Raw genomic sequence first — 15334 nt, 5'->3', positions numbered from 1 at the left:
ATTTTAAACCTGTTCAAAATTCTTCAACCTACAAAACCTAGACAGTATTTTATTGTATTTCAACCCAGCTTCACTTACTGTCAACATTCTGCATGGTACTCATTTGAGATACATGACATTTATGAAAAAGATAAACTAAAAATAAATTCATTAATCAATTTTCCTAGTTATCATACTTACAGCTTCAGTACCACAATCACACATTTCACTTCCCTCCAATCTGCCATTGCCACAGACTGGTTTTGGAGATTTTCTTTGCATTTGTGGCTTATTCTGAAGACATTTGGCACCCACATTTGAAATGAAATTTTGAAAGCTCCTCAAACTGCAACTGCTAAAAGTCTTCACACCATTGGATTGCCTAAAGATGAATCCATATAATGTCATTGGCAATATACTTCTGAAAACACATTTCTATATGATATAAATTAATTTCAAAATGTTAAATTCAATTGACTATTAAAAATGTTTATAGTAAGTGCTTAGAGGCCAAAATCATAGTTGAGGACGTCATGTGATTTTATTCACTGGAATACATGTTCTTATTAAAACAAAGCTAAGTACAGTTCAGCAGCAAAACACACACACACAGTAATCCAATTTTAAAATAGGCAAAGGATTTGAACAGATATTATTCCAAATAAAAATTAGCACCCAGACTTGGACAGACATCACTTCAAATAAAAATTAACACCCAATTAACAACAAAATTTTATTAAACAAATGATAATGTGCTTAGTCCTGAACTTCTTCAAATAGCTCAGAAAAAAATTGTATATTTATCAAAATTATATATTATTATGCCCATATACCAATAATAAAGAGAATTCATTGAACAGTTCCATAGGAAGTCCATTTTTACTTTATTTGTATATAGTAAACATCTGTAATGCAAGGAAGAAACTGAGATTTATTGAGTACCTGTTATGTGCCAGATTTCATTACAGATTTGTCTGTGCACATTACCTTGAAAGTGAGGATTTAAGATATGAGATGTGGAAGAGAAGGCAGAGCAAGATCATGGAATAGAACCCTCCGGTGATCATCCCTCCATAGGGACACTGAAGTGAACAATTATCCATGCAAGAAAATACCTTCACAAGAGCTAAAAGAATGAGGTAAAAGATCACAGTAACTGGTTGGCATAATAACAAGAAAAGACACATTGAAGAGGGTAGGAATGACAGTTTTGCATTGCCTACACCATCCCTTCCCCAATCTGAAGCAGTGCACATAGAGAGTGAATTTGTCTTTTAGGAGAGGGAGAAAGAAGTGTGCATGGGACTTTGCCTGAGAAACATGTACCAGCCCCACTACCATAAAACAAAGCAACAGCTGAACCCCGTGATCCCTGATTCCAGCTGGTGCCCACAGACTTCTAGACCTGCCCCAGCTCAGAAGGCAATTCGCCACCCCAGCGGGATGGAGCCAAGCCTTGGCCAGCTTCACCACTGGCTGACGAAGGAAGCTTTAGCCCATGAATAAATATCAGCAGCAATCAGGTAATAGTGACTGTGGGTGTTAGGTGAGCAAACCCTAACCATTACTGTGCTGGTCTATGAGACCATGGGATTCAGGTGTGAGCCAGTAAGCTGCCAGTTGCAGTGGCCATGAAAGTGCACACACACCTCTCCTGCAACTTCAGACAGTGCAGTGTAGACAGAGACTCCTTCTGCTAGGGGAAGAAAAAGGAAGTGAGCAAGAGACTTTGGGCTTGGAAACCCACAGGACTGTCTCTGATATTCCCCAAGTCCATCAGGGTTGGATACATAGGAATCTTCAAGAGAGCCACAGCATAATTGAGCTTAAGGTGCTATCTAGTGCTGAAATGGCAGCAGTGACCACAGTCTTAACTCATCAGCCAGTACTCTTGGAATTTGCGTAAAGTCCTCTGAAGAAGGACCAGTACAAACAAGGCCAGACTGTGAAGACTAGAAAAAATACTTAATTCTTTAATGCCCAGATATAGCCATAAGCATTAATAACATTCAGGAAAATATGATCCCATCAAGTATAATAAATAAGGCACCAGTAACCAAACCTGGAGAAAGATGTGTGAACTCTTACACAGAAAATGCCAAAATAGATGTTTTGAGGAAGCTCAAATAACATCAAGAAAACACAGAGAAACAATTCAGAAAATTAGAGATACTTAAAAAAGAGATTGAAATAATTTTAAAAATCAAGCAGAATTCCTGGAGCAATAACAGATAAACTGAAAAATGTATTAGAGGGTCTGAAAAGCAGAGGTGATCAAACAAAAGGAAGAATTCATGAGCTCAAACACAGGCTATTTGAAAATACATCAAGAAGAAAAAAGAAAAAAGGAATTTAAAAGAACAAAGAACACTTATTGGATCAATGAGATAGCATCAAAAAGAAAATGTAAGAGTCATTGACCTTCAAAGGGAGTAGAGGAAGAGAAAGGGGGTAGAAAGGTTATTCAAATAAATAATAATGGAAAATTGTCCAAACCTAAATATAAATATCCAGTTATAAGAAGGTCAAAGATCACCAAGAAGAGTCAACCCAAATAAAACTACCTCAAGGCATAAATATAATAATCAAACTCTCATAGGTCAAGGACAAGAGAGACTCCTAAAAGCAGTAAGAGAAAAGAAGCAAATAACATATGAAGGAGTGTCAATACATCTGGCAGCAGAATTCTCTATGGAAACCTTAAAGACCAGGAAGGAGTGGAATGACATATTCCAAGTCCTGAAGGAAAAAACTTTCAACCAAGAATATTGTACCCAGGAAAACTATCCTTAAAAATGAAGGAGTGATTCAAAACTCTTAGACCAACAAAAGTGGAGGGAATTCATCACCACCAAACCATAAGAAATGCTAAAAGAAGTTTTTCAATCTGACAGAAAAGGATGCTAATGTGCAACAAGAAAACATGTGAAGGTATAAAAGTAAACAAATTTGGAACACTCTAACACTGTAACTATGGGGTGTAAAACTTTCATATCTTTGGTATAAAGATTAAAAGCCAAAGATATTGAAAAACAATAACAATTTTTAAGAGATAGGTAATATAAAAATATGTAAATTTAGAGATCAAAAACTCAAAATTGGGGAGAAGGGAGTTAAAGGGTAGAGTTTTTAGGTTGTGTTTGTTTCATTCTTTGTGATCAAAAAATGGGTATTATCAAAAAGACAAAAAAATTACACACTATAAAAGATGGGGATAAAGGCAATATCTTGAACATTCTTAGCAAAAATGTAAATTACACAACCATTATGAAAAACAATATGAACCTTCCTCAAAAACCTAAAAATAGGACTACTATATGATCCAGCAATCCACTACTGGGTTTATAGCTATAAAAAATAAATCAGAATATCACAGAGATATCTGCACTCCCATGTTTATTGCAGCACTATTCACAATAGCCAATACATGAAATTAATATAAATGCCCATCTACAGATAAACTAATTTTTAAAATGTGGTATATATGTAAATGGAATATTATTCCACCATAAAAAGGAATGGAATCCTATCATTTCTGACAACATAAATGGAGCAGGAGGACATTCTGTTAAGTGAAATAAGCCAGACCGCAGAAACAAACACCACATGATTACACTCATGTGTGAAATTTTTAAAAAGTTGATTTCATAGAAATAGAGAGTAGAATAGTGGTTACCAGAGGCTGGTGAGGGGAAGAGAGCGAGGAAGACTGGGAGAGGTTGGTTAATGTGTACAAAGTTAGCTAAACAGGAAGAGTAAGTGCGGGTATTTTATTACACAGTAGGGTGACTATATCAAATGACAATGTAGTGCATATTTCAAGATAGCTAGAAGAGCAGATTTTGAATGTTATTGCCACACTGAAATGATAAATGTTTAAAGTGATGGATATCGGAATTACCCTAATTTCATCATTATACAATATATGCAAATGTTGGAACATTACACTGTGCCCCCATATACACGTAAAAATTTTGGTCAATTATAAATTTTTTAAATGTATGAATAAGAAAGACACAAGTTGTCACTTTTAAAAACTATATATAAATTAAATTATCAAAATGATATATCAGGAATAGGAGGGGGCTTCAAAATGGCTGACTAAGGGAGACTGGCACTTTTCTCATGCACAAAAAATACCAAAAGAATAAGTAGATAACCAGACATTAAATAGAGGTTCTAAGAGAGAACACTGGAATTCATTGGAAAAGTGACAAAAAAAACTTTTGAGGCATAGAAAGAGAGAGGAGCAAAGAAGCCAGCCTGGCCATAATAAGTTCAAATCCAGAAGCAACTCCTCATCGCAAGAGAAGGTAAACAAGATGCCCAGCCACCCACATTCCCATTGTGGACGGCTGCAGTCCTAGTGATGGGACAGTCCCTCAGCCCACAAAGGCTCTGAGATTAGTGTAGGCAGGTGCCTGGAGTCCACAAGTTGGTATTGTTTCACAGAGGGTGTTTGTGCTGGGTCCCAAACACCCCATCCCCCACCCACCAAGACGCAAGCTGACACAGCACTACACCATTTTGAGAGCCCAGCCCCACCAAACCACCTGATTCAGGTTCGATCCTGAACTGAATCCCAACAGTTCCAGCATCTCCACATCCCTATCATCCCACTGACATACCCACACATCCACCCAGAGGGCTGCAGTGTCACAAAACAGGATTGACCCAGGAATGTAGTTGTGTCTCCAGCACTCTAGCTGATTCTGCATCTACAGCCCAGGAAATGAGTGGTGCAGTGCACCAAAAAGGCTACCTCAAGGATGAAGGGAACCAAACAAATTCTACCCAGAGCTTGAAAGTTTCCTGCCCAGGGCTGCTGCAACTGACGGCAAGCTAGAACCCTCCAATGTCAAGGTCACTGTGTATCTGCATCTACCTTCAGAGGGACTTGGGACTGGCCTGATAACATGCTGTTCTGGGGCCTGAGGACAAGCTTGCCCCACCTGCTGACTTCAGTGCCCATGCACGCCATCTGGAGACCTGAGAACAGGTCCATTCTACCAACTGCCACCACTGCTGGCACCTGAGCATGTCACCTGGATACATCTATAAATACATCTATAGGGAAAAGTATTTCCCCATTAAAGTCAATTCATAAAATTGTAAGAAGCAACTGATACACCAGATGTGCCGATATTAATGTAAAGACATGAAAAAAGAAAGAAAAAATATACCTCTAAAGGAATACAAAAATTATGCAGTAACAGAGCCAAAACAAAAATAAATCTATGAAATGTCTGAAAAATAATTCAAAATAATGATAATAAAGAAACTTAGTGAGACAAAACAGAGCACAGATAAATAATACAAAGAAATCAGGAAAACAATTCATAATTTCAATGAGAAATTTAACAAAGAGATAGATATCATAAGAAAGAACTAAACAGAGATCTTGAAATTGATTATTTCAATAAATAAAATTAAAAATACAAAAGAAAGTTTCCACAATAGACCAGATTAATCATAAGAAAGAATTTCTGAACTTGAAGATAGAGCTTTTTAAATAACCTGATCAGACAAATTATATACATATATGACAGAAAGCCTACATGACATATGAAACACCATACAGGAACCAAATATTCAAATTTTTGGACTAGAAGAAGAAGAGATGTAAAGGCACAGAAGACTTATGTAAGGAATAATAGCTGAAACTCTCCAAAGTTTTGCAAGACATATAGACGTCAAGATACAGGTAACAAAAGATCTCGAAATATATTCAACCAAAAAGGTCTTGTTCAAAGCACATATATAGTCAAACTATCAAAAGTAGAAAACAAAGAGAGAATTCTAAAAACAGAAAGAGAAAAATGTCAAGTCACATATAAAAGAATACCCATGAGAATAACAGCAGATTTCTCAGCAGAAACCTTATAGGCCAGGAGAGAATGAAAGTACATATTGAAAGTACTGCAAGAAAACAACTATCAGCCAAGAATACTATATGCAGCAAAGCTATCCTTCAAAAATGAAGGAGAAATAAAATGCCTTTTCCAGACAAGAAAAAAAAACGAGGAATTTGTCACCACTAGACTAGTCCTATAAGAAATGCTTAAGAGAATCCTAAACCAGGAAGTAAAAGGAGAATAGCTACCATCATGAAAACACATACAAGTATACAACTCACTGATGGAACAGATGAGAAGAGAAAAGGAGAAGAGAAAAAAAAATAAAATGTTAAATGTTCTCACGACCCAAATTATCTAATGTAAAGGTATATAATAAAAGAGGAAGAAAGGCTGAGAGCAGCGGCTCATGCCTGTAATCCCAGCACTTTGGAATGCTGAGGTGGGTGGATCACCTGAGGTCAGGAGTTCGAGACCAGCATGGCCAACATGGTGAAACCCCATCTCCACTAAAAATACAAAAATTAGCCAGGCATGGTGGTGCACACCTTTAGTCCCAGCTACTTGGGGTGCTGAGGCAGGAGAATCATTTGAACTCAGGAGGTAGAGGTTTCAGTGAGCCAAGATCACACCACTTTACTCCAGCCTGAGTGACAAAGTGAGACCCTGCCTAAAAAAAAAAAGAAGAATGAAAGAAAGAATATATCAAACAATCACAAAACATTGACAAATGACAGGAGTAAGTCCTAATCTATCAATAATAATCTAAAATATAAATGGCTTAAATTCCTAAATTGAAAAATATAGATTGGCTGAAAGGATTTAAAAATATATATGCTGCCTACAAAACTTCACTTACATTGTAAAGACATGTAGATCAAAAGTGAAGGAAAAGGAAAAAAAAAACATTCTGGGCAAACAGAAACCAAAAGCATGAAAGGGTAGCTACACTCACTATTTATGTCAGAAAAAAAATAGATTATAGGACAAAACACATAAAAAGAAAAAAGTCTCCAATGATAAAGAGAACAATTCAGCAAGAGTATATAAAAATTATAAATATATATGCACCAAACACTGGAACACCCAGATATATAAAACAAACATTATTAGAACTAAACAGAGAAATGGACCCCAATACAGTAATAGTTGTTGACTTCAACACTCCACTTGAAGCACTGGACAGATCATCTAGACAGAAAATCAACAAAGACATCAGACAAGCAAATGCTGAGGGCATTAGTTACTATCAGATGTGCCTTACAAGAGCTCCTGAGAGAAGCACTAAATGTGGAAAGAAAAGACCATTACCAGCCACTACAAAAACACACTGAAATATACAGAGCAGTGACACTATAAAGCAACCACACAAAAAACAAGTCTGCAAAATCACCAGCTAACAACACGATGGTAGGATCAAATTCACACATATAAAAACTGACCTTTAATGTAAACAGGCTACATGTCCCAATTAAAAGACATGGAGTGATAAGCTAGAAAAAGAAATAAGACCCAATGATATGCTATCTTCAAGAAAACCATCTCACATACAATGACATCCATAGACTCAAAATAAAAGAATGGAGAAAAATCGACCAAGCAAATGGAGAACAGAAAAAAGCAGGTGTTGCAGTCCTAATTTCAGACAAAACAGACTTTGAACGGACAAAGATAAAAAAAGACAAAGAAGGGCATTACATAATGGTAAAGGTTAGAAATGACAAAGGGGATGTTACACTGACCCCACAGAAATTCTAATAACCATCACAGACTACCACAAACACCTCTAGGCACACAAGCTAGGAAATCTAGAAGAAATGAATAAATTCTGGAACACATACAATCTCCTAAGACTGAACTAGCAAGAAATTAACTACCTGAAAAGACCAATAACAAGTCCTGGAATTGAATCAATAATAAATAGCCAACTAACCAAAAGAGAAAACCCAAGACCAGATGGAGTCACAGCCAAATTCTACCAGATGGAAAAAGAAGACCTGCTACCATTCCTGCTGAAACTCCTTCTTTACATCATATACATAAATCAAGTCAAGATTGATTAAAGACTTAAATGTAAAGCCCAACATGTAAAAACCTTGGAAGACAACCTAGGCAATAATCATTCTGTACATAGGAACTGGCAAACATTTCATGATGAAGACTCCAAAATCGATTACAACAAAAATAAAAATTGACAAATGGGATCTGATTAAACTAAAGAGCTTCTACACAGCAAAAGAAACAATCAACAGAGTAAACAAACAGCTTACAGAACAGGAGAAAATATTTTCAAACTATGTATCTGACCAAGGTCTAATATCCAGTATCTATAAGGAACCTAAACAAATTTACAAGAAAAAAAACAAACAACCCTATCAAAAAGTGGGAAAAGGACATGAATAGGCACTTTTTAAAAGAAGACATACATGCAGCCAACAAGCGTATGAAAAAAAAGCTCAATACCACTGATTATTCGAGAAATGCACATCAAAACTACAATGAGATACCATCTCATACCAATCCGAATGCTTATTAAAAAGTCAAAAAAAAAAACAAATGCTGGTGAGGTTGTGGAGAAAAAGGAACACTTATACACTGTTGGTGGGAGTGTAAATTAGGTCAACCATTGTAGAAAACACTGGTGATTCCTCAAAAAGCTAAAAATAGAACTACCATTCAATCCTGCAATGTGATTACTAGGTATATACCCAAACGAATATAAATCATTCTATCATAAAGACTCATGCACGTATAATGTTCATTGCAGCACTATTCACAACGGCAAAGACATGAAGTCAACCTAAATGCTCATCATTGGTAGACCAGATAAAGACAATGTGGCACATACACACCATGGAATGCTATGCAACCATAAAAAGAATGATATCATGTTTTTTGCAGGACAATGGATGGAGCTAGAGGACACTATCTTTAGCAAACTAACACAGGAAGAGAAAACTAAATACTACATATCTTGGAGCTAAAGGATGAGAACACATAGACACATACAGAGGAACAACAGACACTGAGTCCTACTTGAGGGTGGAAGGTGGGAGGAGGGAGAGGATCAGAAAAAAACAACTATTGGGTGCCAGGATTAGTACATGGGTGACAAAATAATCTGTACAACAAACCCCCATGACTCAAGTTTACTTATATAACAAACCTGCACAGGTACAACTGAACCTAAAATTAAAGTTTAAACACACACACACAAATAATCCCACTTAAAAGTGGGCAAAGGATTTGAATAGACATTTCTCAAAGGAAGACATACAAATTGCCAACCTGCTGTCTTTTCTGACATGAAAAAATATTCAGCATCAGTAATCACTGGAAATTTTTAAATCAAAACCACCATGAGATATGATCTCACCCCAGTTAGAATGGCTATTATCAAGCAACATACAAACTAACAAATACTGGCAATGATGTTGAGAAAAGGCAACTCATACGCTGTTAGTGGGAATGTAAATTCATACAGCCTTGATAGGAAGTATTGTGGAGGTTTCTCAAAACACTAGAACTAGAACTACAATACAAACCAGCAATCTTTGTACTTGGTATTTATCCAAAGTAAAGGAAATCAGTATATTAGAAAGATACCTGAACCTTCATGTTTATTGCAGCACTATTCACAATAGACAAAACATGGAATAAACCTAAGTGTGAATCAATGGATGAATGGGTAAAGAAAATGTGGTATACATCACAATGGAATACTATTCAGCCATAGAAAATAATGAGGTTTTTTCATTTGTAACAACATGAATGGAACAGGAGGTCATTAGGTTAAGTGGAAAAAGTCAGGCACAGAAAGGCAAATATCACAATTCTCAATCATGTGCAGGACTTTAAAAGTTTAATTCATAAAGATATAGAGTAGGCACTTTGGGAGGCCGAGGCAGGTGGAACACGAGGTCAGGAGATCGAGACCATCCAAGCTAACATGGTGAAACCCCATCTCTACTAAAAATACAAAAACAAAATTAGCCGGGTGTGGTGGCAGGCGCCTATAGTCCTAGCTACTCGGGAGGCTGAGGCAGGAGAATCCCGTGCACCTGGGAGGTGGAGCTTGCAGTGAGCCAAGATTGCAACACTGCACTCCAGCCTGGGCAACAGAGTGAGACTCCATCTCAAAAAAAAAAAAAAAAGAGAGAGAGAGTAGAATGATACTTTCCAGAGACTGGGAAGAGTGGGTAGGGGAATGAAGAGAGGTTAGTTAATAAGTAGACACAGTTAGATAGAATAAGTTCTAGTGTTCAATAGCAAAGTAGGGTAACTGTAATTAATGGTAACTTATTGTATATTTCAAAATAGCTAGAAGAGGAGATTTGATGTTTTCAACACAAAGAAATGATAAATGTTTGAGAGGATGGATATTCTAACTACCCTGATTTGATCATCACACAGATATACAGATATGAAAATATCACATGTACCCAATAAATATGTATAATTATTATGTATCAGTAGAATTTTTTCAACAATAAAAATACATTTAGACATAGTTTTACCCAAAAAAAAGATATCATGGAAGGAGTGCTTAAGTATAAAAATGAATTTACTACAAATACATGTTACTAATATTTTCTTGCTACTTAGTTTAAGTGAATGCAAATATATTAAGTCTTCTATATGAAGGAAGTGTAGACTATAGAATGAAACAAGGCTTAGAAATTAGATAAACTTGTTGACTAATACCAACCCTATGACTTATGAGGACATAGTTAGGCAAAGTGATTAAATTATCTAAGTCTTAGTAGTTTCATCTGCATAATAGGGATAATGCCTGTCTACCTCATAGATAGGTGAGGCTGTGAGAATTAAGTATAATTAAATAAGTAAAGTATCTAATTCAATTATCTGACTTTTAATAGATACCCAATAAATCACTGCTGGTATTACTGACACCTGCTAAAGCGTGCCTATTAATTAACTGTGTATCAAGTAAAAGTAGATCACTTTGGCTACTTATACTCCAATGCTTTTTAATAAACACATTAAATTGAAATATGTAGGGGCGGAACAAGATGGCCGAATAGGAACAGCTCCAGTCTTCAGCTCCCAGCGCGAGCAACACAGAAGACAGGTGATTTCTGCATTTTCAACTGAGGTACCGGGTTCATCTCGCTAGGGATTGTCAGACAATCGGTGCTGGTCAGCTGCTGCAGCCCGACCAGCGAGAGCTGAAGCAGGGCGAGGCATCGCCTCACCTGGGAAGCACAAGGGGAAAGGGAATCCTTTTTCCTAACCAGGGGAACTGAGACACACAACACCTGGAAAATCGGGTAACTACCACCCCAATACTGCGCTTTACCAAGGGTCTTAGCAAACGGGCACACCAGGAGACTATATCCCACACCTGGCCGGGAGGGTCCCACACCCAGGGAGCCTCCCTCACTGCTAGCACAGCAGGCAGCAGCAAGGCTGGGGGAGTGGCGCCTGCCATTGCTGAGGCTTAAGTAGGTAAACAAAGCCGCTGGGAAGTTCAAACTGGGTGGAGCTCACAGCAGCTCAAGGAGGCCTGCCAGTCTCTGTAGACTCCACCTCTGGGGACAGGGCACAGCTAAACAACAACAACAACAAAAGCAGCAGAAACCTCTGTAGACGCAAATGACTCTGTCTGACAGCTTTGAAGAGAGCAGTGGATCTCCCAATATGGAGGTTGAGATCTGAGAACAGACAGACTGCCTGCTCAAGTGGGTCCCTGACCCCTGAGTAGCCTAACTGGGAGACATCCCCCACTATACCCCACACCTCACAGAGTGGAGTACACCCTTGAGAGGAAGCTTCCAAAGCAAGAATCAGACAGGTACACTCGTTGTTCAGCAATATTCTATCTTCTGCAGCCTCTGCTGCTGATACCCAGGCAAACAGGGTCTGGATTGGACCTCAAGCAATCTCCAACAGACCTACAGCTGAGGGTCCTGACTGTTAGAAGGAAAACTAACAAACAGGAAGGACACCCACACCAAAACCCCATCAGCACATCATCATCATCAAAGACCAGAGGCAGATAAAACCACAAAGATGGGGAAAAAGCAGGGCAGAAAAATGAAATTCAAAAAATAAGAGCGCATCTCCCCCTGCAAAGGAACGCAGCTCATCACCAGCAACGGATCGAAGCTGGACGGAGACTGACTGACAAGATGAGAGAAGAAGGCTTCAGTACATCAAACTTCTCAGAGCTAAAGGAGGAATTACGTACCCAGCACAAAGAAACTAAAAATCTTGAAAAAAGAGTGGAAGAATTGATAACTAGAATAATTAATGCAGAGAAGGCCATAAACGAACTGACAGAGATGAAAACCGTGACATGAGAAATACATGACAAATGCACAAGCTTCAGTAACCAACTCGATCAACTGGAAGAAAGAGTATCAGCGAGTCAGTATCAAATGCATGAAATGAAGCGAGAAGAGAAACCAAAAGAAAAAAGAAGAAAAAGAAATGAACAAAGCCTGCAAGAAGTATGGGATTATGTGAAAAGACCAAATCTACGTCTGATTGGGGTGCCTGAAAGTGAGGGGGAAAATGGAACCAAGTTGGAAAACACTCTTCAGGATATCATCCAGGAGAACTTCCCCAACCTAGTAGGGCAGGGCAACACTCAAATTCAGGAAATACAGAGAACACCACAAAGATACTCCTCAAGAAGAGCAACTGCAAGACACATAATTGCCAGATTCACCAAAGTTGAAATGAAGGAAAAAATCTTAAGGGCAGCCAGAGAGAAAGGTTGGGTTACCCACAAAGGGAAGCCCATCAGACTAACAGCAGATCTCTCGGCAGAAACTCTACAAGCCAGAAGAGAGTGGGGGTCAATATTCAACATTCTTAAAGAAAAGAATTTTAAACCCAGAATTTCATATCCAGCCAAACTAAGTTTCATAAGTGAAGGAGAAATGAAATACTTTACAGATAAGCAAATGCTTAGAGATTTTGTCACCACCAGCCTTGCCTTACAAGAGACCCTGAAGGAAGCACTCAACATGGAAAGGAACAACTGCTACCAGCCATTGCAAAAACATGTCAAAATGTAAAGACCATCGAGGCTAGGAAGAAACTGCATCAACTAACGAGCAAAATAACCAGTTAATATCATAATGGCAGGATCAAGTTCACACATAACAATATTAACCTTAAATGTAAATGGACTAAATGCTCCAATTAAAAGACACAGACTGGCAAACTGGATAAAGAGCCAAAACCCATCAGTTTGCTGTATTTACGAGACCCATCTCACATGCAGAGACATACTTAGGCTCAAAATAAAGGGATGGAGGAAGATCTACCAAGCAAATGGAGAACAAAAAAAAGCAGGGGTTGCAATCCTAGTCTCTGATAAAACAGACTTTAAACCATCAAAGATCAAAAGAGACAAAGAAGGCCATTACATAATGGTAAAGGGATCAATTCATCAGGAAGAGCTAACTATCCTAAATATATATGCACCCAATATAGGAGCACCCAGATTCATAAAGCAAGTCCTTAGAGACTTACAAAGAGACTTAGACTCCCATACAATAATAATGGGAGACTTTAATACCCCACTGTCAACATTAGACAGATCAACGAGACAGAAAGTTAACAAGGATATCCAGGAATTGAACTCAACTCTGCAGCAAGCAGACCTAATAGACATCTACAGAACTCTCCACCCCAAATCAACAGAATATACATTCTTCTCAGCACCACATCACACTTATTCCAAAATTGACCACATCATTGGAAGTAAAGCACTCCTCAGCAAATGTACAAGAACAGAAATTATAACAAACTGTCTCTCAGACCACAGTGCAATCAAACTAGAACTCAGGACTAAGAAACTCAGTCAAAACCGCTCAACTACATGGAAACTGAATAACCTGCTCCTGAATGACTACTGGGTACATAACAAAATGAAGGCAGAAATAAAGATGATCTTTGAAACCAATGAGAACAAAGATACAACATACCAGAATCTCTGGGACACATTTAAAGCAGTGTGTAGAGGGAAATTTATAGCATTAAATGCCCACAAGAGAAAGCAGGAAAGATCTAAAATTGACATCCTAACATCACAATTAAAAGAACTAGAGAAGCAAGAGCAAACACATTCCAAAGCTAGCAGAAGGCAAGAAATAACTAAGATCAGAGTAGAACTGAAGGAGATCGAGACACAAAAAACCCTCCAAAAAATCAATGAATCCAGGAGTTGGCTTTTTGAAAAGATCAACAAAATTGATAGACCGCTAGCAAGACTAATAAAGAAGAAAAGAGAGAAGAATCAAATAGATGCAATAAAAAATGATAAAGGAGATATCACCACCGACCCCACAGAAATACAAACTACCATCAGAGAATACTATAAACACCTCTACACAAATAAACTAGAAAACCTAGAAGAAATGGATAATTTCCTGGACACTTACACTCTCCCAAGACTAAACCAGGAAGAAGTTGAATCCCTGAATAGACCAATAGCAGGCTCTGAAATTGAGGCTATAATTAATAGCCTACCAACCAAAAAAAGTTCAGGACCAGATGGATTCACAGCTGAATTCTACCAGAGGTACAAGGAGGAGCTGGTACCATTCCTTCTGAAACTATTCCAATCAATAGAAAAAGAGAGAATCCTCCCTAACTCATTTTATGAGGCCAACATCATCCTGATACCAAAGCCTGGCAGAGATACAACAAAAAAAGAGAATTTTAGACCAATATCCCTGATGAACATCGATGCAAAAATCCTCAATAAAATACTGGCAAACCGGATTCAGCAACACATCAAAAAGCTTATCCACCATGATCAAGTGGGCTTCATCCCTGGGATGCAAGGCTGGTTCAACATTCGCAAATCAATAAACATAATCCAGCATATAAACAGAACCAAAGACAAGAACCACATGATTATTTCAATAGATGCAGAAAAGGCTTTTGACAAAATTCAACAGCCCTTCATGCTAAAAACGCTCAATAAATTCGGTATTGATGGAACGTACCTCAAAATAATAAGAGCTATTTATGACAAACCCACAGCCAATATCATACTGAATGGGCAAAAACTGGAAAAATTCCCTTTGAAAACTGGCACAAGACAGGGATGCCCTCTCTCACCACTCCTATTCAACATAGTGTTGGAAGTTCTGGCTAGGGCAATCAGGCAAGAGAAAGAAATCAAGGGTATTCAGTTAGGAAAAGAAGAAGTCAAATTGTCCCTCTTTGCAGATGACATGATTGTATATTTAGAAAACCCCATTGTCTCAGCCCAAAATCTCCTTAAGCTGATAAGCAACTTCAGCAAAGTCTCAGGATACAAAATTAATGTGCAAAAATCACAAGCATTCTTATACACTAGTAACAGACAAACAGAGAGCCAAATCATGAATGAACTTCCATTCACAATTGCTTCAAAGAGAATCAAATACCTAGGAATCCAACTTACAAGGGATGTAAAGGACCTCTTCAAGGAGAACTACAAACCACTGCTCAGTGAAATAAAAGAGGACACAAAC

At 37.9% G+C, this 15334-nt stretch overlaps 1 protein-coding gene across 2 annotated transcripts in view; it reads right to left on the bottom strand.

The window, feature by feature from the left end:
- The window catches only part of ADAM32 (ADAM metallopeptidase domain 32), a 164332-nt gene that overhangs the window by 69142 nt on the left and 79856 nt on the right, over positions 1-15334 (bottom strand). The window contains exon 12 of one of the 2 annotated variants that reach the window (XM_025393909.1): positions 181-361. The exons of the other annotated variant lie outside the window; for it this stretch is intronic. Coding sequence (XP_025249694.1) covers positions 181-361 — 181 coding nt within the window. The remainder of the gene's footprint in view (positions 1-180; positions 362-15334) is intronic. 2 annotated transcript variants of the gene reach the window in all.

The sequence above is a fragment of the Theropithecus gelada genome, chromosome 8, assembly GCF_003255815.1.
Source record: "Theropithecus gelada isolate Dixy chromosome 8, Tgel_1.0, whole genome shotgun sequence".
Taxonomy (NCBI): Eukaryota; Metazoa; Chordata; class Mammalia; order Primates; family Cercopithecidae; genus Theropithecus; species Theropithecus gelada.
This window is presented reverse-complemented; position numbering and strand designations above follow the sequence as displayed.